Source organism: Epinephelus moara, chromosome 21 (genome assembly GCF_006386435.1).
Source record: "Epinephelus moara isolate mb chromosome 21, YSFRI_EMoa_1.0, whole genome shotgun sequence".
Taxonomy (NCBI): domain Eukaryota; kingdom Metazoa; phylum Chordata; class Actinopteri; order Perciformes; family Serranidae; genus Epinephelus; species Epinephelus moara.
Genome location: NC_065526.1, coordinates 9,270,204 through 9,295,113, shown reverse-complemented (window position 1 = coordinate 9,295,113; position 24,910 = coordinate 9,270,204). Strand labels below are relative to the sequence as shown.

At 39.4% G+C, this 24,910-nt stretch overlaps 2 protein-coding genes and 1 long non-coding RNA gene across 3 annotated transcripts in view; 1 reads left to right on the top strand and 2 right to left on the bottom strand.

Moving 5' to 3' along the window:
• Nucleotides 1-12,373, top strand: part of LOC126383264 (uncharacterized) — an 80,101-nt gene extending 67,728 nt beyond the window's left edge. Inside the window, exon 3 of the long non-coding RNA XR_007569126.1 lies at nt 9,514-12,373. This is a non-coding gene — a long non-coding RNA (uncharacterized LOC126383264). The remainder of the gene's footprint in view (nt 1-9,513) is intronic.
• The window catches only part of tnr (tenascin R (restrictin, janusin)), a 253,786-nt gene that overhangs the window by 16,551 nt on the left and 212,325 nt on the right, over nt 1-24,910 (bottom strand). Inside the window, exons 25-28 of the mRNA XM_050033765.1 lie at nt 13,497-13,627; nt 5,720-5,852; nt 3,433-3,584; nt 2,249-2,345 (exon numbers count right to left, since the gene is read on the bottom strand). Of these exons, the coding sequence (XP_049889722.1) occupies nt 2,249-2,345; nt 3,433-3,584; nt 5,720-5,852; nt 13,497-13,627 (513 nt within the window). The remainder of the gene's footprint in view (nt 1-2,248; nt 2,346-3,432; nt 3,585-5,719; nt 5,853-13,496; nt 13,628-24,910) is intronic.
• mrps14 (mitochondrial ribosomal protein S14) overlaps nt 1-24,910 on the bottom strand; it is a 252,315-nt gene that overhangs the window by 144,409 nt on the left and 82,996 nt on the right. The gene's annotated exons all lie outside the window — the stretch shown is intronic.

Here is a 24,910-nt window from a genome sequence, read left to right as displayed (position 1 = left end):
TGATACTTTCACTGGTATCGTACCGTGGGTCCCAATTTTGGTACCGTGACAACACTATTATTTTATGTATTTTACATTTCAAGTTGTAAAAAGTAAAATGTTTCGTTAAAAAACTGTTTTGTTGCATAATGAGAATTTATGTTCTTAATTTGTTTTTTCTTCCTCAAAAAGTATCGATAAGAGTACCGTTAAAATACCGGATCGATAAGCAGTATTGATAAGAGTAGTAGTACCGTTAAAATCTTAACGATACCCATCTCTAGTCTTTAGAAGTGTAAGATTTAACTAACAAAAATCGCAATAAATCATAATGAATTGCAATATTTTTAGAATCAAAATACCTAAAAATCCCAATATATAGCCATAGAGTCAGCACCCAAGAATCGTGATAATATCAAACCTGGAGATTACGAGCAACTACTGATGCATTTGGCTGAAAATCATCACTTAACATGGTCACTTGTTGGACCAAAACTCGCAGAAGGGATTTTTTTTTGATTGAACTGTTAATTGTCACACAGTTAATGTCTACATTTTATGCCAAAGGTTGTCTTCAATTAGCTGAGTTAATTTAGGAAAATGACGACCTTTGCTGCTGTCTCTGTCAACACGCAGCAGCAGACACTGAACTTGCCACCACAGTAATGTCATAGCTGCTAAATGTTGAAACCCACAAAGCAGTCGCTTGATTTACCTATAGCTCACTATCTATACTTTACACTGTGTAGTGTGCAGAAGGAGGGATTTCGCTCCTGTTTGGTGTGTGTGGTGTCATCTTACAAAGATACCTGTCCAATATTTTTATCATGCCTCCTGTGCTTCACTTAGTAATATTCTCCATTCTTCTTTGTTGAAATACAAAACAAATTATTAATTTATACCAGCAGACAGCAATCCAACTTTTTCTGTTGTGATGAGATGTTAAGAGCTGCTTTTGAACGCTCTCCCTGTGGTGGCGTATAAAAGTAACAGGACCAGCTGACATTATTATTCAATTCAACACAACAACACCGCAAACTTTAACAAAAATAACCAACATGGCAACAAATCCGAGAGACTCAACGAGAATTGCAGGCTTTTGTACCAGATTTCATTATATTGTCAGCTCCTGTTCATGAGCGGTTGGATCTAAAATCTCTTTATGCTTTCACCTATTACAGTGTGCTTAGTCACTAATGGACTAGAGCCGCAGCTATCTTGTGTTATGATCCAATATCTGTCAGCTGCAAAGTAACAGCCTTCCCTCTGTGATAATGTGGTGATAATGCAATGCCATAAAATTTCCCCCCAGTGTTATTTAATTTCTCTAATCAAAAAGTTCAAAAAACATTCTTCTCAAGGTCCTGATTCACTTAATGAAATATTCATGTAATATTTTCCTTTAATCATCTGCACCAAAACAATAACACAAAAACTGGCCCATGAAGAAACATGACTCATTTGCACATTTTCTAATGAATATAATTATTGTTTCGTAATGAGATTTTGGGGGAGGGAAAAAAAAATTCAGCAGTCCATCAAAACAGTGAGGATGTTCTGTTGTTTTGTCTTTGAATCAGAGTGACGCTAAAAACAATTACCAAGTCATTTCAGGGAGAGATGAGCTTTCAGAGGATCCAGTAATGAATCGGATAGACTTTGTGAAGTCAAGTGCTGAAAGATGAGATGAGGAAAAGAAAAAACAATCTAGCAGCACGTTTCTCCATCTTCATACAGAGTGAAGAATCCTACAAGAAAGGCAATACTGCCGGCAAAATATATTGGAAACATCTTTCCTCTCCATAAAATAGATATATCAATTGAAACCATGTGAAAGCTACGACCTTCTATTGATCGTACCTATTAAATCCACTTCAGTCAGACGGCGTGTAGATAAAGAGGGTAATACAGCCTTCAGAACACTGAACTAAATGGGTAGCAGGTTGCAGCTTAATATCAGCCTGCAGCCCATAAAATGCAGCTGAAATATACTGAGCTGGGTGACAGGAAGCTGAAACCAGGCAGCAGCAAACCTGACCACGTGTGGATTTTCTAATACTATCAGTTGATTAGTATCAGTTATCAAGAATTTCCGACCTCGATTTGATTGAGGGAGAGTACAGTTTTTTTTATCTGCGAGTAATTTTGCAGCTGCAACAGCTGTCGTTATGCCAGACATCGAAAACTAGACATGCTGATGGACTTCAGTAAAAGTACACTACACATTTTTTTTTCTCTAGATTTAATAATCTTAGATTAAGAGTCTTACCAAGCCAGAATTCGTCCTCCAGGTTTCCAAAGCCGACCCGATAGTCACTCCACTTCCTGGAAAAGTCTGTCAGGCCATTCTGACGACGCTGAAATACCTGAACACCAAAATATGACAATGTGACAAGATCAGAGAAATACAACACCGTATAGCTGAGATAATTCAATACTGTTTCAGGTCCAACGAGAATCTCCCCTACTCTTCTTCCACTTTCTTAAAGGGACAGTTCACCCCCAAATCAAAAAGTAAATATTTTTCCTCTTACCCATAGAGCTATTTATCACTCTAGATTGTTTTGGTGTGAGTTGCTGAGTGTTGGAGATATTGATCGTAGAGATGTCTGCCTTCTCTCCAATATAATGGAACTAGATGATACTCAGCTTGCACCGAAGAAAATACATTTGAAAAGCTCAATAGCAATGGGCCTCATTCACAAACACTTCTTAAGAAGAAATTTATTCTGAAAACCCACTTTCGCAGATGTTTTCTCATTTTCAATTTGTTCTTGGGTAAGATCAGAATCTGCACACACTGCAGAGCCCTCAATGCATATTTTCTGCTGACAAATAATTAGATATTGTGGTTATTTGCTTTGAAAAACTCCACAGCAATGTCTGTTTCTGAAGATGTTGCTTACTCAAGATAATCCACAGACCTTGTTGTGAGCTGTTTCATTTAAGAATTATTTTCTCTCTATCAAACTACACTCAACAACCATATCACCGCAAAGAAGAAAGCATTCACCTACTGCTAGCCCACCTAGCACCACTGAGCTAGCTAGCCTCCCCTTTATAAGTAGACGTTTCCCTCTGCGCAGTGATCCGATGGTGGGTGTAATTCAGTAGAAAGAAAATAGTTCCTACATGAAACTGCTCACAACAAGGTCTGTGGATTACCTAGACTAACCGGGTCATGAGTTTTTCAAATGTATTTTTTTGGCGCTTTGAGCACCACAAGCTGAGTGTCATCTAGATCCATTATACTGGAGAGAAGGCAGACATCTCTACAGCCGATATCTCCATCCCTTTGCAACTCACACTAAAACAATCTCATCTGCTAAACAGCACTACAGGTAAGAGGAAAATATGTTTCTTTGATTTTGGGGTGAACTGTCCCTTAAAAAGTGACATTTGCACACATGACAAAACCCATTTAAAGCAGTAGTGATCTTCACAGTGACTTACAATCCAGCCTCCTTCATCAGTGGTCATGTCACAGTACACCTGCACGCCCTGGCTCGGGTCCCTGTTGATGTAAATGGTGTAGACTCCGCTCAGTATCTCTCCATTCAGCAGGTGCTGGGCACAGTTTTGAGGTGTTGCAAATAGACGACTCCCTGGAGAGAGAAGCAGAGGAGATATGAAAACAAATTACGATTTGCTTGTTTTTATCCATCTTTTGACTTAAATAATTCATTTTGTAGAGATTTCTGTGGACTGCATGAATAGAAGTTGAAATTATACGCCTTTTGGCAACATCGAGGACTTTTTTGAAAGCTGCAGTAATTTTACTTTTTACATCAACAATAGAAAAATACCTTTGTGTTATGTGAAATGAGTTGCTTGTGGTGTTGAACCCAAAGAAAACTATTTACCGACTCCGTTCTCCTCAGCTCTACACAGCATTTGTGTCTCTTAGCTCATTGTTCTGTTTACAGCCCACAACGTTTTTTGCAGGCAGCTGATTTGAGTCAAAAAGCTTTCATGTAGTGACTGTTTGCTACCTGCTCAGCTCGAACAGCAGACTGACCCAGTTAGCTTGTGAATATAGCGGGGCATTTAGCTGTTAAAGAGCAAACATTTCCCTCAGCAAAGTAAAGCTAAAAGTACAGAGTGAATATTCAGGTGGCAAGAGACATGACTCCAAATGAATGTTAACATTGCTCAATGCCTGTTAAATGTGTGTTCCTATATCATTTTTATAAGGTGATAGTGTGTTTACAGCTTATTCTGCTGCCTCGAAGTGACCAAAACAATCAATTAAAACTAGGGCTGTCAAAATAATACATTAAAAAATTTAACGCTGATTAATTGTGTTTCATGGTGACCTGGTGCCTCAGTGAAGGCCACAGTGGCTTTGTGACATGATGGAGGCAGATGAGATGACACAGCTCGGCCTCGTGAATGAACGTTTACATGTAAAGACGCCCAGATGGGACTGTTGATAGGAGCACTGTTCTCTGCAATTCCTGCAGTAAGGAATTTTTGTACCATCAGAGTACCTCAAGCCTGAAATATCACCTCAACGCAAAGCATTTAGCAGCGAACCCAGAGGTCTAAGCTAGCACAGCCTCTGATGCTAGCACCAGCAGCCAGCCTCGACCAGGCGTTCAGACGCAAACTGAGTCTATCTGTGTCTACCTGTGACTGACTAACTAACTCCCTTGCAAAATGGACTGCAGACCAGTTTCGGTGGTAGAGGACAGGGGGACAATTGTGTCCAAAATCCAGCAGCTTTACTACGACACATATGCAAAAATTCATTTGAATTGAATTTTTTTTAGATACTTTCACAGCAAAAATTGATGTATGCAATAAATTTAGATTAATTTTTCTAATTGCCTGCCAACCCTAATTAAAACTTTTAAATGAGAGTAAAACTGACAACCTGCAAAGCTTCTATTACACAGCCTTCTGCTATGTCAGCTGCTTGTAATGAATATCAATATTTCCTTGATATTCCTCCAACAAAATTTTACGTCACAGTTTTCATGGCCACAATAATTGCAATTCACAATATTGTCTCAACAATCATCCAAATAAGCTTAAAACTTTTAAAATGGCACTAAAACATACTGGAGTCATTTTACCTTACATTTTAAGAAACAATTTTGTCGCAGCACAGATGGGACACACATTTTTTTTAGCGAATAACAATCCTAGAAGGCCAGGCTTTGCCACTACTTGAAATGACATCATAGTTCAGTATGAAATATGCTGATGCTGGATTAAGATTTTAACATTTTTGAGGTTGGTGTATATGCAGCCTGTTTTTTCAGTCTCTTTTATTGTTGATTGTCCAACTGTCTCTTTAGGTGCTGCTGGACATGAATATCCCGATAAAGGAAATTCACTTATTTTAATTGTTTATATCATGATCCACAATAAATCTTATATTGCCCCACCCCAATTCCTAATCTTTGTTTGAGTGACATATCCGGTATCTAATTACACAGTGGGCACATTGAAGATAAGAGCACTCTGTTCAGCTCGAGGATTGTCGACAGTCACCCTGCAGGTGCAGCCTAATGGGAAGTCTCCCTCACTATGCTACAGGGAAGGGAGATGAAAATTGTGTCTGACTTTGGGGACTCATTATTGTGCACCTTTGTTATGGTGACTGTAATGTGAAACACTGCAAAAAGGGGAAAAAAACCTGTCGGGCCAAGAAACTCGCCCCGTTAGAATCTCTTTTCCAACTTCAATCAAAGAGTACAAACACATTTTGTGTGTGTGTGTGTGGGTGCTCTACCTGTGGTGAAGGTAGTGGAAACTACGGCGCTGGTGTCAAGTCCTCTTGCAGCCTGGAGCTTGACGGTGTACTCTGTGGTCTCAGCCAGTCCCTCCAGTCGTATCCATGTGTCCTCTGCATCAAGGATCAGCTCCTAGCACGCACGCACGCACATACACACACACACACACACACACACACGACCAAATTTAGTCACATACTTGTGAAAAGATACTAGATAAAGATATTTCATTCCAAAACAGCAATACCTTGTGCATTCAGTAAAACCTCAGGGTAAAAAAACAAATTATATTAGAATCCCCACAGGTCACTGATAAAACATCGAATTGAACTCGTACGTTTTCAAAGAGACCTCTGGCAACAAAGAAACATTCAAGCTATTTTTGTTCAGGAAATGCACAACAGTCTGCTTTAGTTCCTGTCGCACAGCAACACAATCAGGTGATGTTTATTCAGAAGGATTAATAAAAGGGGATGTAAGGTCGATTTACTGTGCTAGTGAAGTTTTATAAGTTGGCTGTTCCCATATAACACATTTAAATCAGATGAGGAGAAATATATTTATTATTCTGTTTTGTAGCAGTGTTTTTTAGTGTGTAGTTCATTTGGATTTTTTTTGCACACAAATTTGAAAGTATAAAAAACTTATAAAATTGTAACTGATTGTCTTGGATTGGCATGACACAGTAGAGCTGTCAATCTCCCTCTATAACCCCATTAGAACTTAATTCATTTTTAAACATTCAAATTACATGAGAATTTAGATTGCTCAAATTTAGCCTGTTATTGATATTTATGATGTACCTACATATTGTATAAACAGGCCTATGCATTGCTAATTCCACTATCAGCATGTGGTGTTATACGTTCTGTGCACTAGAGGGCATTCCAACATTACCAAGAAACATTTGCAATTACCAACAGGTAATAGCTCTCTTGCTAAGTAATATTTCATTTCCTCTGGGCAAGTGGCTGAGATGTTTTACATGCGTGATAGCTGAACTAGTCCAAAATGGAAAATGTAAGAAAGTTAAAGCTTTCACACTGTCATAAATACAGCCTCTGATTTGCTGACAGACTAAAGCCCCGATCACACAGAAAGCGTTTTAACTGCTGGAGGCGCCCCTCACATTTCTGTACTCCAGGTGCCTGCCATTTTCGCCGTATCACTCTGAACTCCTTGAGTTGCAAAACTTCAACTCAGAGCGGAAGAATATCTGATGTCATTTCTTTTTTCATCATATTTTTTTCCCATTGTCCAATTGAATGATTTGAGCGGCAAGCCTTCTGTGGTGATCACAAAAACAAGTCTACAGTTGGTAAACAATGTTGGGGAAACTGCTGGTGGCTGTTGCTGGACACCCAAAGCTATACAGCCTGACAACAGACAGCAGGTTGTCAAACTGCCCCCGAGTCATCCCAAAATATGCCTGGAAACGGCCATCATCAAGGCGATGCTCTTGGACCAACCTGTAGTACTCCCCATGACCCACCCTCTTTTTCAAGGGTCTCATGTACCCACACAGATCTCCGTTTGTCTGTGCCCAACAAAGTATTTGCTGACAGCCTCTCATCCTCAACCAGAGAGCTTGCTAGAGCAAGTACCCTCTGCCTTGCCATTTTAGTAACTAGCTACTCATTACTCTAAAACAACAATTTGCAACCTGCAAAACACTTTCTGTTTGATCGTGGCCTAAGGCATCATGGATGGTTAGTGGACGGCTAACGACAACAATACTTGTTTTCAACACAGAAAAATTGATAAATAACCACGAAAAACATTCAGTATCGGATTTATCATTATGGATTAATTTTACAATGCCTCCAAAAAGACGCCACAATTCATGACTGGATTACAAAGCTTCCAAATGATCACTGGAGCCCTGGTTAGAACGGCACAATGGTTACTGTTCTGGGCTAAAATAAGTCTCACATGCAGCGTTCCATAGATAAATAATGTTAGTAACTTATATCATATACGACGTGGTCCATGCCAGAGTTAACTTCCATAGTGTTCTTTTTCCATTAGTCATGTTCAACACTTGGTGGTGACACAGACACACGCAGCTCAGCTGGTAAAGCTACACTTCAGCGATACAGTGTGCAGTTTAATTTCATCAGACGTGACAAAAACCTTTCATTTTTATATGCGGGTCTGCCAAAGCAAGGCTGATGTTAGCTAACACATTCATAAAAAACAATAAAATACACATTCAAATAGTAGTAACATCATGTGATTAGTGTTAACTGTTTTACTTTTTCATTATTTGAATCCCAAAACTCGTTCCAACAGCCGAGTGACAGAAATAAAAACGTAGTTGTTAAAGTTACTCTTCCACTGACTGCAGAAAAGGTCTGTCTGCCTTTGTTTTCCATGTGAAAATTGACTGAGCCATAGAAAAAACAGAGGGGGAGGAGAAGAGGGAGCAACTAGACACAGAGAACAAGATAAAAGACTCTTATCGGACAGCCAAGCTGAGAAGCTGCTCAGCAATCAGAAAACAAACATTTCTATTTTTGGTAAAGAAGTCACAACGGTACAGTGCAGTTACTTCACTTTGGTTTTGATAAATTCTCTTTAACTGAGTCTGTCTTAAGGAGCCAAGACGTTTGACCGAGTATTTCTGTGACATCAGTTACTAAGATGAGAGATAAATCCACTGGCAGAATGCTCAATAGATGAACACAACTTGTCTACACATGTATTTGTGTGCATATGTGTTACAGTTTGCCCTGGATACACATTAAATATGAAGAAGTTCAAATAAAATATTCAGCAAATTTGGAGAAAAAATCAAACATTTCCAGGCAATGTGTCTTTGTGAATAATGCAGGGGAGCAGCTGGTAAATGGTGTCTCTCTGTCTCTGAGGATCTGACATATTCCCACCAGGTTTTCAGGGTCACGATAATATTTTTATTGCAGGCGAAAAGGCCCTGTTTTATAATACATTCATGCGCTCTCTATTGATTGTGTATGGGTTTTAGAGTGGTTGGATGTTTGGTGAATGTGTAGGTTTCCTGGTGTTTGTTTAAATGGGGAGATCTTTATTACTCCAGGCACAAACATATCCAACAGTGAAACATGCATTTTCAAACTGTTAAGTAAATGTTAATCAGATAAGAAATTAATCTCACAGCTACTTTGTGTAAATTACAAAAGTCCATTATCCCTGAGAGCGGAAGCTGGCTGAACAGCTGTAAGGCACACCAATATGTGGGCAGATTACAGCTGAGGTAACGCCGCCACATATTTTCAGTCAAGCCAGACCTCAAGTAGAGACAACCGCAGGAAAATCTCACAATAAGTGCTTCAATCTCCTGCTGCAGTGAGCGTTTTTGCTCTGAGCATGAATGAGTGATAAGACTCATTTCTTGTTGAACGATATGAGTTCAGAAAGCAGCACTTGTTGAGGCAGCTCGCCACTGAACAGGGATTTGAATAAAATCTAAAAGGACATGATCAAAGGTGGTGAGAAGAATAAAAATGGAACTGATTTTCAAATTCCAACTGGGTTTGGAAGATCTTTCAGAGTTATGACTTTATTTCTAAGACAACTGCTGTTTAATGTATTAATTTAATGAAGCTCAGCGTCAGTTCAATCTGGAAGACTTTCTTTATCCTATTATCCATTCACAGTTCTCTTTGTATCCCTCTCCCACCACTTCCACTAATCAGCTGACTATGGATGTTCCCTCTCCCTGCTAGCCAATCAAACTTTGCTACGATCTCCTTCAGCCATTCATGTTGCTGCTGCCAAACTTAAAATCTGTTCTCCTCTCTGCCCCTGTCAGCTGCCATTCCACCCCATTCACTTCCTGTCATCTTATCCAGAGCCCAGGACAAGCTCATCAAAAGCCTATTTCTCTTCACGTCCAGATCCTCAACTCCATCTTCATCTCATCACCACCACCAGCGTCTAGACTCCATAGGGGAGGTTCCCTAATCTACTACGTCTTAATGACCCTCCTAGAATATATGACATCACGATGGGGTCTAATCCACAAAGACTTTTCACATTTCTCATTCTAATGTGCACATGTTAATAAATATTCTTTCCTCTCAGAACGAGTCGCTCCTGACAGAAATAGGGAACTACTGTATATAATTAACAAAGAATTGGGGTTGTTTTGGGTACTTATCCATAGTCAGTGTCTTAAAGACAGCAGATGGCAGTTTGGAGAAGCAGGCAGTAGTATCAGCACAGAAGCTGAGTAATGCACTAGTGTGGAAGAGGGTCAGCAGCAAAACATAGCCACCTAAGAAGGCCCACCTAGAAAAATTAATATCAGTTTAAGAGTACACTGTATTTAGGAAATTTTCTCCACCTTACCTTGCTGTCAGACAGCTCTTTCCAGCAGGGAACTGAACTAAAAACTGAAACTTATCTATGCTCTCTTCATAGTTAGTTTATGCTGCCTCCATCAGTTAGTTTGGTTGTGTTATTGTGTGACTGGCGTTTTAAAGTAGTTGGTTTGGATTCACCAAAGTCACACAATAACACAAACTAACCACTCGAGACATTGGAAGACCTTCAGCTCCCATGTTCTGTGAGGCACAAGTACTGTTTTTGTCAGTGGAGTCTGGTGGCTTTGAAGAGAGCATAAGTAAATTTAAGTGTCAGTTAAGTTCCCTGTCAGAAAGGGCTGTCTGGCAGCAAGGAAAAATGGTCAGAATATTCTAAATATAGCCTTCACTTCAACTGCTATGGATTTATTTTAGGTGGGCCATACTTTTTTTTTTATTTAACTAGGAAGGGTGATGGATGCAGTCTCAATTAACCCTTGTCTGATGATTTCATATAATTGAAACAGTCTATGAAAGGTTGCCAAATTTAGCAGAATTTCTAGTCTTGTTTTTTCAGAGATAATTTAATTTTCTGTGGTTCCAGGTGCTTCACTACAGCATTCATTAGATCCGACTGTGTTGGCGCAGTTCTCTCTTTCCAGTTAAGATCAACTTGTGTGCTACAGGGCTGAAAAATGACAGCATGATGTGTTCCACACTGTCCTTTACTAAACAGGTGGGCTGTTTTTTAAGTGGCTAAGTTATGTTATGTTGCTGCCCCCATCCACAGCAGTACATTGTTGAGATACCATGGCGGTACTCCTGCTTACCTCTCCAAACTGGGGTCACGCCAACAGCCATCTATTGTAGGTATACACTGACTTTGGATAAGTACCTCATACAACACTTAAAAAAGTCTGAAGTATCTCTTTGTCATATTAGCAGTGAACTGTTTTGCCTTTAACCTAATGTTAATAACATATTATAAAAATAAAATAGACAGATCAAAAACTCTTTTCCCTCTGAAAGAGTGTGTCAGTGACCCATGTCAATTCAAATCTGTTAATCTTAGGATAGCAAAGCAACGATCCGCCCAGTGCTCACTATGATTGGCTAGTGCTTGTTGCCTTCATTGGTTGGATTGGTTAGGTGTAGACAAGAGGAGTGTGATTGGTTAGGGTTAGGGTAAGAAAGTCAGGGTAAGGCAGGCCATTCCTTCTCTATCCAAGGATTCACAAATTCACCACCGCAACAGAAGACCAAGACACAATGTATACAAACTTGGGCTGGAAACTGTTGCTTACTAGCTGTGTGCTAACAGTGTTTTTGTTTGCAGTGGTAGTGAAGAGTAAGGACACCACCACAGGGTGTCGACAGTTATCAGACAGTTCAATTTAATGCTTTTTAAGACCCGTCCAATACACTTTTTAATCAAATTTAGGACAGATTTTTGGACAAATCATGTTTTAGTTATTTAAGCATCGCAGGTAAGCAAGTAGTATGTGTGTGGTCTTGTGCAGAGGTAGGTGTTATGTAAGAATATGGTTATTAGAGTGAGTTAAGTCAATCTACATTTGCAACTATTAAGTAAAATGACAGTATTATAGTTTTTTAAAGGTTTGTAACATTAGAATGTGGACTTTTACAGAGAAAGGCTTCACTCATTTTCACACGAAGTTAAAACATGAATAAATTAAATTATATAAAATGTTTGCAGTAGTTAAGACCTCACAAATTCAAATTTAAGAATATTTAATGTCTTTTAAGGCCTTATTGTTGTAACTTAAGACTTTTATGGACCTGTAGACACCCTGCACCAACGGCTAAACAGAATGATGTTAACTTACTAACCTGTTTAATGTGCTGCAGCCGGACAGCTAATTAGCTATCTAGTAAGCAAACTGCAAATCTCCCTGATGAAATGTTTGTTTGCTCATCCAGGAACCATACTGCAACACATGCATCCTTGTTTGCTGGTTAGACAGTTAAGCTGAATTTATTTGTTGTAAAGCCCTGTGAGGCAAATTGTGATTTGTGATATTGGGCTTTATAAATAAAATTGATTGAATTGATTGATTAAGTTGGATGTGAAGGAAAAATTAGATTGTTGTTCAAAGTCTGTGGCTCTTGTTTTGTGTCGCAGGCTGCTGTCAGGTTGTTAGTCAGTGTGACCATCTGCTTGTGATACAACTGCTTTATACAAACATGGTTTAAAATGAAACTATTTGATTAGCTGCATGAAAACAACACTTTTCTGCAAATGCTAAAACAGGGAGCACCATAATGAAACCAAACAGTGTTGAATATTAATGTCTCCCTTTTGGGTACAGATTTATATACTGTATGTATATGTATTATGCAGATATGTGTGCTGTAGGAGAATTGTGGAAAATTTAATTTCTGTTTGATTTAACATGAAAATATATGCAGAGTTGTGGAATTAGCATATAAAATGTTGATTTAATATCACTCATGTAAAAGCGAAAATATTTCTAGTTGCATGTTTCTTTGATTTGGAAAAAGGGATAAAGACAGAAGATCAAGAAAGTAAGCATTTCAAGGACGCTGATAAAAGTCTAATTGCAATGGGGGCATGTGAAATCTACAAAATGTGATAATCTGATTGTTACTGTACTGACACCTGATGGTCAGGCACACAGCAGTGACACAGACTCAAGGTCAGTGCGTTTGTGTGTGTGTTTTATTTGACTGTTCCTATATAACACTGACACTGCAGTGGGCACTGAAGGGGACTGTGTGTGCATCTGGCTACATGTGTGCGCTTGTGTGTGAGGCAACTAATTGCCAATAAAAGGGCGTGTTTTGCAGGGCATCATGGGAAATGGTTCTAGTCAATTTGTTAACAGGCGTGGTGCGTTCTACACGGCTCCTACCAATGTGCTTTATTACTATTACTCAGCCACATCAAAAAGTTTAATCAAAATAAACAATGTCTCTGCTGAGACACATTAAAGTAATATCTCTATTAGACAGGCAATTTCACTGCGCAGTTCCCTTGTGTGTGTGTGTGTGTGTGTGTGTATCAAAATGTGGGTTTCTGTGTCCCCAAACGCTTGCACGTGGCACATCGAGGGATTACATGATTGAAAGATAAAATTGGGATTTTGAAGTGCTTGTCATAAAGTTGTGATTCTGCATTAATTTTCTTTTTCTGAACATTGTTCAACTCTGTTAGAATACGTTGATTAAATTGGGAACATTTTCTACTTTGCGGAAATCCAAGAAGGCGTTTCACTGTGTCCCTCAATATCTGCAGAATTACGTTTCTATTTTCAGGTGTGTGGATTAACAAAAGTACAGCTTATCTCCCTGACACATACTTGCAACTGTTGCATGGATACTCAACAGGATTTGATGGCTGCAGATAAAGTGTTAACATACATGGAAATACTGTATATAATATATTAACTGTGTGTATGTGCGTAACAGACAAAGTTAAGACACGAGCTGAGCTATGTGTGCTACCTACCTTGCGGCTGCCGTCGGTTGACTTGTAGGTGAGCATGTAGTTGTCAATTTCTGTGATTGGCGGTTGCCAGGAGATGAGAGCACTGCGGTGATTCACTTCACTGGCCGTCAGGTTCACGGGTGCGTCCATGGCTGCCAGGAAGAGATGGAAATATCAATTTAGTGCAAAAGGAATATTTTCAGGATGTTTTCCACATCTATAGCAAACTGTAGTTCTCTACATTTCCACACACATTTGCAAAAAAGGATAATTTTCATTTTAACTCATATTACAGCTTTTAATAGGTGCTCTGTTGTCAGGGTGGAGTGAATTGCACAAAAAACCTCAAGATTTTGTCAGTTTCCTTCAATAAAATCTGTTGCACAAAACCACATTGTTACGTTTCCAAGGTTTTCTCCTTACTGTAGCTTGGTCTTATATTAAGGAATCGCTTGAAGTTAGTGAAACCATTGCACAAAACCACCTTGGCAACCAAAGTTAGGAAAAGCTTAAGGTACCTCTGGCTCTGTCTTAAGCGCAACATGGCAAATTTATGTTGATTAATGAAGAACATGAACGTATCCTGAGAAGAGTGTTACATGACTGAGAGAACCCAATGGACACAAGTTAATGATGTGCAATTAATTTCAACACCCTTACCAATCTGCTGAACACTGCAGGGAAGTTCCTGTCAAAGTAATGGGATAAGATAGTGGCGCACTTCTTTAATTTTTTATTTAATAGATCAGGATTCAAGTGCCTGTAGCTGTCCCGTGATCGAGGCTGGTGGGTAAGGGAGATCATGCCTTTGCAGTAGCTGCTCCAAAGCCTCGGAATAGCCTTACACTCTCAATCAAATGCTCCCCCTCCATTGAAAATTTGAAGACAAACCTTAAAACGTACACGTTTTCAATGACCTTTGGTTGTCTACGGTGGTTTTAATATTTTAGTATTTTATAATCTTTTTTACATATGTAGTTGTTCTTACCTGTGTTATTCTGTTTTTTGTTTGTGTACATTTTATATCGCTATATATTTATGTCATTGATTTATTTTGTACGACACTTTGATCAACTGCGGTTGCTTTTAAATGTGCTATATAAATAAACTTGATTTTATTTTATTTGTACAATATGAAGATCAGTTTGCTCACAGAAAAATCACCATCAATGTCTAGTTAGTTTGCGATCATGGGAAATAATTAAACCAAGCTTTCCCTTATTGGATTCTTGAGAAGTATAATCATTTCCACCTCTGATCAATTTGGTTTTCTTGTCTTCTTTTCTCCTGCTGTTTGTTTTTACTATCTATAGACCAAAGTTGTGAGACAATATCTGCAGATTAACAGGTATCACAGGCACAAGTGCAAGCAAACACACTGTCTCCATAGAAACTGTCTAATTTTACAACTGTAAAATCTCTTTCAGTGCAATAAATGCCATAACCTTTTTCCTTAACTAAGCATAAGCGCTCTATCGTAGGCAACTGGACTTGCTTGCGTTGCCTACAATATAGCACTTACGATTACCATGGATGACTGAGAACCTTCACAGACAACTTCCTTAACTAAGGAAACATTTTAAGGGATTCTGCGCAAACCCTTAAAAGCCCATTGTGCAGGATTTAGAGGCATCTAGCTGTGAGGTTACAGAACTGACAGTTTTCTTGTGTGGCGAGTGTGTAGGAGAACTATGGTGGCCAACGGGAAAACGCAAATGACTCTATCTAGAGCCAGCGTTTGATTTGTCCATTCTGGGCTACTGTAGAAACAACATGGCAGACTGCGGGGGAGAGGACCCGCTTCATATGTAGACATAAACTTTTTTTTCCAGGTGATTATACGCCAAAAAAAAGAAAAAAAAAAAAAGTTATGAATATGTCTGCCAATAGATTCCCCTAAATCATACACACTGTAGCCTTAAGTGTCATAGTTAAGGAGAAAACATACATATAAATAGTGCACATACTCTGCAGAAGCACATACTGTAGAACTGTACAAAATCATGCACCCTGTAAAAAATGGCACAATTAGAAATAGGATACTTTAATATCAGCTGTGTGAATATTTTATGTCACTGCCATTTATTTCATTTTTAAGGTCAATGTATTTTATTGTATTATTTATCATCTTCCAAGTTAAGACCCTGCAGGAAACAAGTATTTTATTGAATAAATGATCTTTTATATATGGCAACAAATTGAACTCAAGGTCTGGTGTCCTGCAGGCTTAAGATAATCATATAGTTACTGAAGAGACAAGCTGTGGCTGAGTCATTATCAGGAGAGAAGTAGAATTCTATCAGCAGGCAGTAAAGTCTGAGCTTTAAAAGATATAAAACTTAACAACCTGGACATCAGACCTCAAACTGACCCGCAGATAATATGCAGGGTGGTACATTTATCTGAACATATTCTATAAATGTGAAGAGGTAGCACATCCCATAGTTCCAATTGCAGGAGGACAAAGTGCTCACATTCATTTGTTTAATTGTTCGAATCACAATAGTAATATGCCAACGTGTTTTGGCACAGAGCCTTCGTCAGAGGGGAGTATACAGATTTAATTCAGTAATATACACGAGGGCAGAGACAATATAATAAAACACTTAAGAATATTTCTTTTATGATGTGAGCCAATTAAACAAATGAAGTGTAAGTATTTTGTCTTCCTTTACTGTGAAATCAAAAATGTGCTGAGCACTGATTGTTGAAGTCCAGTCTTTTATTTTCAAAAGTGTCTTTGCAAACTCACAGTATCAACATACACCTGTTTGGAGCTGACTGGCCGGACTATAACAGAGCAACTTAACAGCATTGGACCTCTTTCTGAGGTTGACTGGCCTTTTGTGCTGCCTTGGCCAGGTTTTCTCTCCCTGGACAGAGCCAGCAGCAGATGCAGCCAAGTGGCAATGACCCAACGTCTTAATAAAACCTCAGTTGCTGAGATTAAATAAACTAGACAAATGTTATGCCAGTTCTGCTCAAGGTCATTTTGAAAGGATTTCTTTATTCAGATTTTTCTGCCACTTGAACCACAAGTGTGATTCTGCCAGTTAGAATCAAGAATCAAAGAATAAGGCTGATGTTATTACATATGTTTCTTACTGTTACCAAATCTGATGAAGAGACTATGTAAACCATTTGTCTGGGTCTGTTTACATGCCAAAAACACCAGTGTCCTGGCTGTGTATCTGCTCTGCCATTGTCACGTGTCAGGTGCACTGCATACACTTTTTTTTGTTTAAACACTATTTATGGGAAGTGCATGCCTCATATGAGTTGTACACCATGTCCTAGCAGCAAGCAAGCGTTGCTTTCTATCCACACTTTATCTGTTACATATGTGCTTTTGTTATGTCATGTAAACACCACCTATCAGCTCTGCGCTCAACTGGAGAGTACTTGCAATCTTTCTATGTTTGTACTTCTTTTTCTTTTCTTATTTTTGGGGGCTTTTTTGCCTTTATTAGATGGGACAGATTTAGTGTGAAAGCAGGAGAGAATGGGGATAATCTGCAGCAAAGGGCTGTGGGTTTGAATCAAACCCAACAAGGACACAGCCTTTAGTACATCGGACGCCTGCTCTACCAGATGATTAAGAGGGTGCTTCTATGTTTGTACTTTTTGAAACAGAAAACATGAGTTATATATTGTAATATTTACTGAAAATGACGTACAATATGGTCAACAGCAAATAGCTTGTTATTTGTGATGGTCATTTGCAGGAAACACTTGCTCCTTCAACTTCACAAATTAGCCACTCCACATCCATGCAGCGCTTTTAAAGCGACAGGAACAGAAGTTCAGCTCAAAATGGCAGCGCTGTGTCACTTGCAGGCAGTTCTAACATTACAATAGAAAACAATGCTATTCAACTAAAGTTAGTAAGGCAACTAAAACAAAAATTAAGTAATCCCTACAAGTAATCACTTTTTTCAAAAAGAGTAATTGTATTCAGAATACAACCAATTAAAACTGTATCTGTAGTGGAATACAGCTACTCATATTTTATATTTTAAATACATAATGCCGCTACTTGTATTCTGTGATGGAAGTGATAGAGAGTAGAGAGTGGGGGAAATCATACACAGGCTCTGACTTCCCATCCTTATAGTATATAGACAGAAATCTGTAAACTATACACTAATTAATAACCTGACGTTCAACAGTTGTTAGAAATGTTTTTACAACTGGGTAATGCATTTTCTAACAATTGTTGCTCAAACTGGAGTCAATCATGTTTTTGTTGGGTACTATTTTACATGTTTGCAGATTTAATACACATTTGGAGCTCTAATGAGTTCTTACAGCAGCAGGGCTGTGTATATGGGAGTTTACTCAAAATGTTCTACAGTGTCCTTGGTAATAGTAACGAAGGAATATACCTGGGATGTCCAAATTTTTTTGACTGGGTGCCAGATTAGAAATTGTAAAAATACCCGAGGGCCAACTGCTTCTCACATCGTATGGGTTACTTAAAAAAAATCACATACAAATGAGACAAACGTAACTGTTTCATCTTTTAGTGAAAAAGTATTCAGCTGTCCACTGCTCCTGAACGCAGCGGCCCTCGCTATCAACTTTACTCTTCTATGCTGTGGCCGTGTCTGCTACCTAGCAAGAAATGTCTACTGTTAGGTATCATTTGTCTGCTTGTTTAAAATCTGATTATAAAAACTCGTTAGTTATGCCTGCGTAGATTAACCACTGTTGTCTGGCGGGCCACATACAGTTTATTTTAAAGACAAGCTGAGGGCCGTTTAAAATCAGTCCGCAGGCCACAATTGGCCCCCCAAGCCAGACTTTGGACATGTCTGGAATTTACCATCCAGGAAATTTAGCTCACTGAGGTGATGAGAATGTTTGGACATGAGATGGAGGAATGAGCTATATCAGGCTTTGGCTACACGGGCATTTCTTGTCAGTAGAGTGAATAGATTTTTTGGTTTTGGTGTTTTTAAATTGGATTTGTTGATTATATAATCACTATGCTGCACGGCCGCTCTGTAAACAGCAAAACAAACCCACACTGCATGCTGCATCTGCGTCTGAGTTTTTTAGTGTGCGGTAATTAAACACGGTTTTAATGATAATACGATTTGAAATGGTACCATTAACGGTCTGTAATTTTGCCGTGGATTATTCTGAAACCGGTAAGCATTTCATTCCTACTTTCTAAGCAGTTGAAAGAAAAGATAGGAAAGGGAAAGTACAGGTGAATCAGAACAGATTAACAATGAGACATTCTTGTACATATACTGTAAATGTATTCCATGAGGTGGGTAAAATCTCCACGTCAGTAATCCTTAATCCCCACAGGACAAAGTAAGAATAGACACTTTTCCATGTTTAGTCACAGAGTATCACAGCCTCAAAAGTGTTCAAGCCCTTGATCAGCAAGCCCACCCAAGTTTTACGGCACGTTACATCACACCATCCGAGCTAGGCTTCATTATAGTGCTCGTCTTGATACCTTAACCACATCACAAGGAGACTCACCTCACTTTCCCCACCTTACATCACCCTTTTCGAGTCAATATCTGAACTTCCGACATGGCAGCGGAAGCACTGACACGCTGTAACCTCATTTTAGTGCACAATGGAAAATGGATGACCTTCTATTTGGAAAATTAGTTTCCCGGAGTTACATCATGACTCTGGGGCACATCGTCAGCCAGTCGCCCAACAGCCCTCTGCGTAAGGGAGGCAGGGGCGCTGAAACAAATGAAGTGCTGCGCTTTGTGTGCTGTGCAATCCAACGTCAATATGAGATAAAGACATCTACCACATGGCTGTGTCTTTCTGTCATTCCCTCTGTTTGACTCCAGCTTTTCTCGTTTTTTTTTTTCCCTTCTTTCCTCAGTAGTGAAACTAACATGGGCTTTTGTATACAGCCTGAACTTTTAACGTCTCCTGAGGACTTCTCCTTAACTTTGAGCGAAACATCTGACCCTAAATTGAACCCAGACCTCACACAATTCTACACACACAAAGAAAATCCACAAGCACACACTCTGTTCTCGTTTAAATCCTTGTCTGTGTGCACATATGGAAAGATCAATGACAGCTCGGTAATTAACAGCATGTAGCTGCCTTGATAACCTCCTGAAAGAAGCGGGGTGCCTTCGCTCGGAGACAGTGATAGGCAGATCCACATTGTGTGACAGGGGGATTTAGGGAGAAGGACAGAGACAGAGCTGCAGGGAGAAGGAGGGAACAAAGAGTTTTTAAGAGCGAGAAGCTGAGTAGTGCACATCGCAGATTGTGCTAAAGTCCGCACTGACATGCCAATCTCTTCCTCTGCACCTTCACGTCTTTATTGACCTCGTCTGCATCTCATTCCTGCTTTTTCTCCTCCTCTTTTGTCTTTTTCTTCCTATTCCCACATCAATCTAGGGGTCTTCCTCTTCTTCACTCCCCTCCTTATCTCCTATGTGCTTGTATTTCCCCCTCTGCTCTTCTCTCCTTCCCCTCCTTTGTCCACCTCCTTCTTTCCTCCTTATCTGACAGGCTGCCATTCTAACTCAATGTGCCAGAGAGTGAACAGAGTTTATCTTTTTGTTCTTGTCCTCCCCTCTGCCTGATGAACACTGTTTCTGCATTATGCACGCGTGGGGGATAGATGAGAAGGAAGAGGCGGGAGGGGCGTTTCATAGAAATGGACGGCCCGCAACCACCCTCGTTTAGCCCTTCTTTATTCTGCCTTTCTCTTCATTCACCAGTTAAATCTGTCTCCTTGTCCCACTCTCTCTCCAATTAAACCTTTGCATGGAGTGCGCCTGAGCAGGTGAGCAGGTGTCGTCTGAGTTCCTGGCAGCTCTAAGGCTCCATCTTCAGATGCGTAGGTTTAAACAATGGGATTGAGATGAATAGGTTTGGCTTTATCTAATGTCTCATTAACACGCAGTGTAAACAATGCAAAAGGAGAAAAAAAATAAACACACGCAGAGCAGCAGATGGGAAGGGCAGCATGGGCAGCAGTAATTTGTTGCAGGAAGAGAGAGGAAGTTATTCTTTTGGAGTGGATATCACATCTCTGTGCCAATTTGCAAGTAAATGATTCTGCGTGAATGATGTATAAGTAACTCCTTTGAATATATGAAGTCTATACTTAAACCAAATGCTTCCTGGATGAATCTCACAGATTTTATAATGTGTTTTACACCTTGTGATTATCTTTAAGAACACTCCACAGCCTTGATTAGCATCATGGATAATATCAAAGAGCCGATAAAGGAGAGGAAAGGAGCCGCACAAACCATTAATGATGATTACATAGCACCCCACTGAGGTTCTTCTTCCTACAAGTAGTTAGCTGATTCTTCCAACTGACCTACAGTGTTTTTATTTCAATTGTGGTCACCTTCTTAATGAAGTTATTGTAAGGAAAGTTTAGGAGCAAAGACCACATTTCAATGTCATACAGTATATAGAGGTCTCTAACCCTCTTCACTCCTGTGTGTCCTTTGCTATGTCCTTTCATTCCTCTCTCACACCACAGGGCGGGGCGATGAAGCTAAAGCCCCTTTCTACTGCAGGAAAAACCCATTAAAACCCGCTAACATCTGGCTTTTGTATGAAATGGGAAAGGTTACAATTGGAATTCACACACGGGTCAAATGACTCAGCAGTAATCACAGGCATTTATCAGCTCCGACTGGCAGGGATGGAGATACAACACCTGTCTAATTGCACTACTTTTAGTCTCTTTACCGGGAAGATGCAATGACAAGGCAAAACAAAATACCGTCGGTCTAAGTATAACGGTATAAGATATGGGTATGGGGTATAAAATGCCTCATTGAGACCTCACTTCCACCCTAACACCCTGTTCAAACATAGGCACATAGTGGCCCGACATATGGCCTCCAAATAGCAACCGAAAAGCACCTCAAATTCAACTATTCAAAAGCAGAAGCCCAAAACAAAGGGATGGGTAATGAAATCTGGTATTAATGAGGCCTCGATGCTAAATTACTCAAGACTATAGTATTGAAAAGATCTGGTTACCGGTTCTGCTCTTGGTATTCGAGAAATTAAGAAAATCACACCTTTTATCTCACCAACTCCATTTTTAATTTGCAACACAGCTAAGACATTTGTCTATAGTGCAATTTCACTATTCCAAAATCCAGAGGAGAGATCTCGCTCTCTGAGTCTGCAGTATGTGCAAGGAGCAGAAGCTCTCTGCATCTCTGTCTCTCCCCGACACACAGAGAATCTGCTCTTACTGACAATGGCAGACAGAACTAAACACTCAAACGTCTGGTAACACTTCATTAGAGGTGATGCTGACAATGCTCGTTGCCACATGTGCAACAAGTTCTTTGCATGTAAGGGTGGAAATAAAAGCAGTCTTTTGAAATGTCTGAAGAAAGTGCATCACATACAGGTGGAGAAATGCACAGTTATCGACTGCATAGCTCATCTCTCATCATCCCATCCACCTCAGGCACAGTAATCTAAATTATACAAACATGGGTTAATGATTAAAAGTAACCATTAGCCAGCTAGTTATTTAGCTATAAATACCCGTGTATTTATATAAATTATTTGTTCAAGTTGCAGTAAATTCTGTTCTTAATTTTTTTTTCCACACATTTTGCTCTTAAATATAACAAAAAGAACCAATAAGAGCAGCATTCAAGTACCAGATCAATACGTAGCAGTGTTGGGCAGTAACATGATACTAGTAATGTGTTACAGTAATATTAATACTACTTTTTCCAGTTACAAGTAGTGTAAATAATTACTAATAAAACTTCAGTAATTCAGGAAATGTTTACCTTAACAGCTGGAAATATTCCCAGTACTTGGATTTTGCTGGGATGAAAAAACAAGAGCAAGAACGCTGCTGCTGCAGGTAGTCTATTTCCACTACAAAAAAACCCAGGTCCTCAAACCTCCGGTCTGAAACACCTCAGCTACTACGATTGACAGCACAACAACATAAAGCTCCAGGATATACACCCCACCAAAGGTGAGCCCTCCGTGGCCGTGGACATCACCTGGAGCCCTACACTGTTTAACAACCAAAACTGGATTTTACTTGTGGACAGCTGCAGCTACAAAGACGTGATGAAGCTTGTGGCTGGATATGTGGTGGATGTAACGTTGCTCAATGAGTGACTCTCGGTCTTTCAAGCAGAGCCTGGGGAAAATACTGGTCACAGACAACTGAAAACTTTGGGGAGATGTGCAATTACCAATTTTATGGGGTGTATCCGAAATGTAATATAAAAAGTATTGTAACCAATCACTGTTGGCAGGGAGTAATAAGTAAAGTAATATCAGCACTTTGGAAAAGAGTAATGAGTAAGTTATTATAGTTTTAGAGTAACAAGCCCAACACTGATAAGTAGTATCAGTAACAGTACTAATAATGTACACATTCATACACATCCCTACTAAAACTACACGTTGCAAAACTCGAAGTTGCTCTAACTTTTATTTAAGTTAATCATGCTCCAGAGGTTGCAGCCTAATTTTTTCTCCCCAGTTTATATTCATTCCCGGCTCCAGAAAGTGTACCCCAACCCTAATTTGTTTTCCACGTTAACTTTAAAGGCAATTTGTTATAATCCTCTCCCTGCAAAGCACAACCAGTTCCCCACTGCCAGATCTAAGAGAGATGGGAGACATCTGATGTCAGGATTATTTAAAGCCACAAACCATGAAACATGATGCTGCACTACCGAAATACAGTACCTGTTAGCTGTTAGGAAGTTTTATGAATACACGACAACAGGTAAAATATATGTTCTTGCTGAGCTGGTATCCACTCTACTACTATCTACTCTTAACTGAGCCTGCTGTGTAAATATTGTATGAGACAGTAAGCTTCTAGCTTGAGGCACAACTCTATAAACCTTCCTGTCTTTTATACTGTTCGCAAATAAAACTGCACACACATGCACACGCACGCACACGCACACCCACACACACATCCCTAGAATTAGTAACATTTAAATCCTGAATTCAACATCATTTCACAATGTAAATCCTATGATAATGACTTCTAAATCTATTTCTTATTATTTTTGCATAATTCATTTTCCACAGGATCAAATTTGGACCGTCTTTGTACAACAGATGCCATGTTTGAGAATTTACATCTAAAGCCCATGTTTGTTTTGTTTTAGTCTGACTGACAGTTTAATCCAAAAGACAACCCTATTTAGCCAGGAAATTAACAATATATTTATAAAAATAAATTCTTATGGTGCCCAGACTGACGTGAAATCACACTTCTCTAACACCATGGCTCACAACTAATAAAAGAATGTACAGCTCTGGTTGTTACAGTATTAGAAATATCACATAATTCTACATACTTTATACAATAACTACTGAATTCAATATTCTATAGAGAATATTTTTAATATATTAGCACAAGTATCAAAGCATTTTACCATAAAATAATTACACGAGTTCTTAAAAGTACATTAAACTGTCAAACATGCCTGGATTGCCTGGAGAATCAAGATTATGTTTCTGTAATAGCAGCACTCTCAGTACTTGGTGAACAACTATCAGGCAGAGCTCAGTGAGGCTGCCCGCAGCAAGGATCTCTGCTGCTTCAAAAACTCGCCAAGCACTTCTCAGCAAGTGGGCTCAGACACATCTGAGGGGGAAAAAAGTCCCGGTGCTGCAGCCTACAGGCTTATTGAGACACCCGTGGCAAAATCCCTTATTTTCCAGCCCTATAGCTTAAATATCAGCCGATGGGGAGCCAAGCTGTCTTACTCTGTGTTGAACTCTTGAGGCATGGAGGCCAGACAACAAAACAACTCTCAGCTGTGGTTAAGAGGCTTGGGACTCGACAAAGAAACTCCACCCAAAAAAACCTATATGGCTGAGGCAGTTGTGGCCACGTTTTGATCCGAGCCAGACTCGCTGCTTTTTCCTCTCTCCTCTCGCTTCGTGCTGTCAGCAGGCAAACATGTGGGGAGACCATTATTGTAGCAAGAAGCTTCATTGACCCTTCACCTCTTGTACATTACGCCTTTGCATATGCACAGCTGCTATACACCAGATGGACCAGGAACACTTACACTCGCAATAAACAACTCTTTTTAAATTGTCATAAAAGGATATAGAAATTAAAATGCAGACATGAAATTATACACAAACACATATGGAGACATTTTCCAATACAAAGTGTTCTGCCCTCACAAATATCTTTGTCCTATCTATGTCCTATATTTGGCATCCAAATATTACCAACATCATTGTCAGTCTCAACAGTCTCAACACCAGACTACTCAGGGAGACTACTTTTTATTTTACTATTCAAAATGGGTAAAATCTCATTTTACAACTGCATGCAGTGTGTTGCTTTGGTCAGCATCTCATTGCCCCTCTGATGCTCTCTCTTTCTTTTTATCACAAGACACTACGAGACTAGTGGAACAGTTGGTGAAAAGCCGTCCACA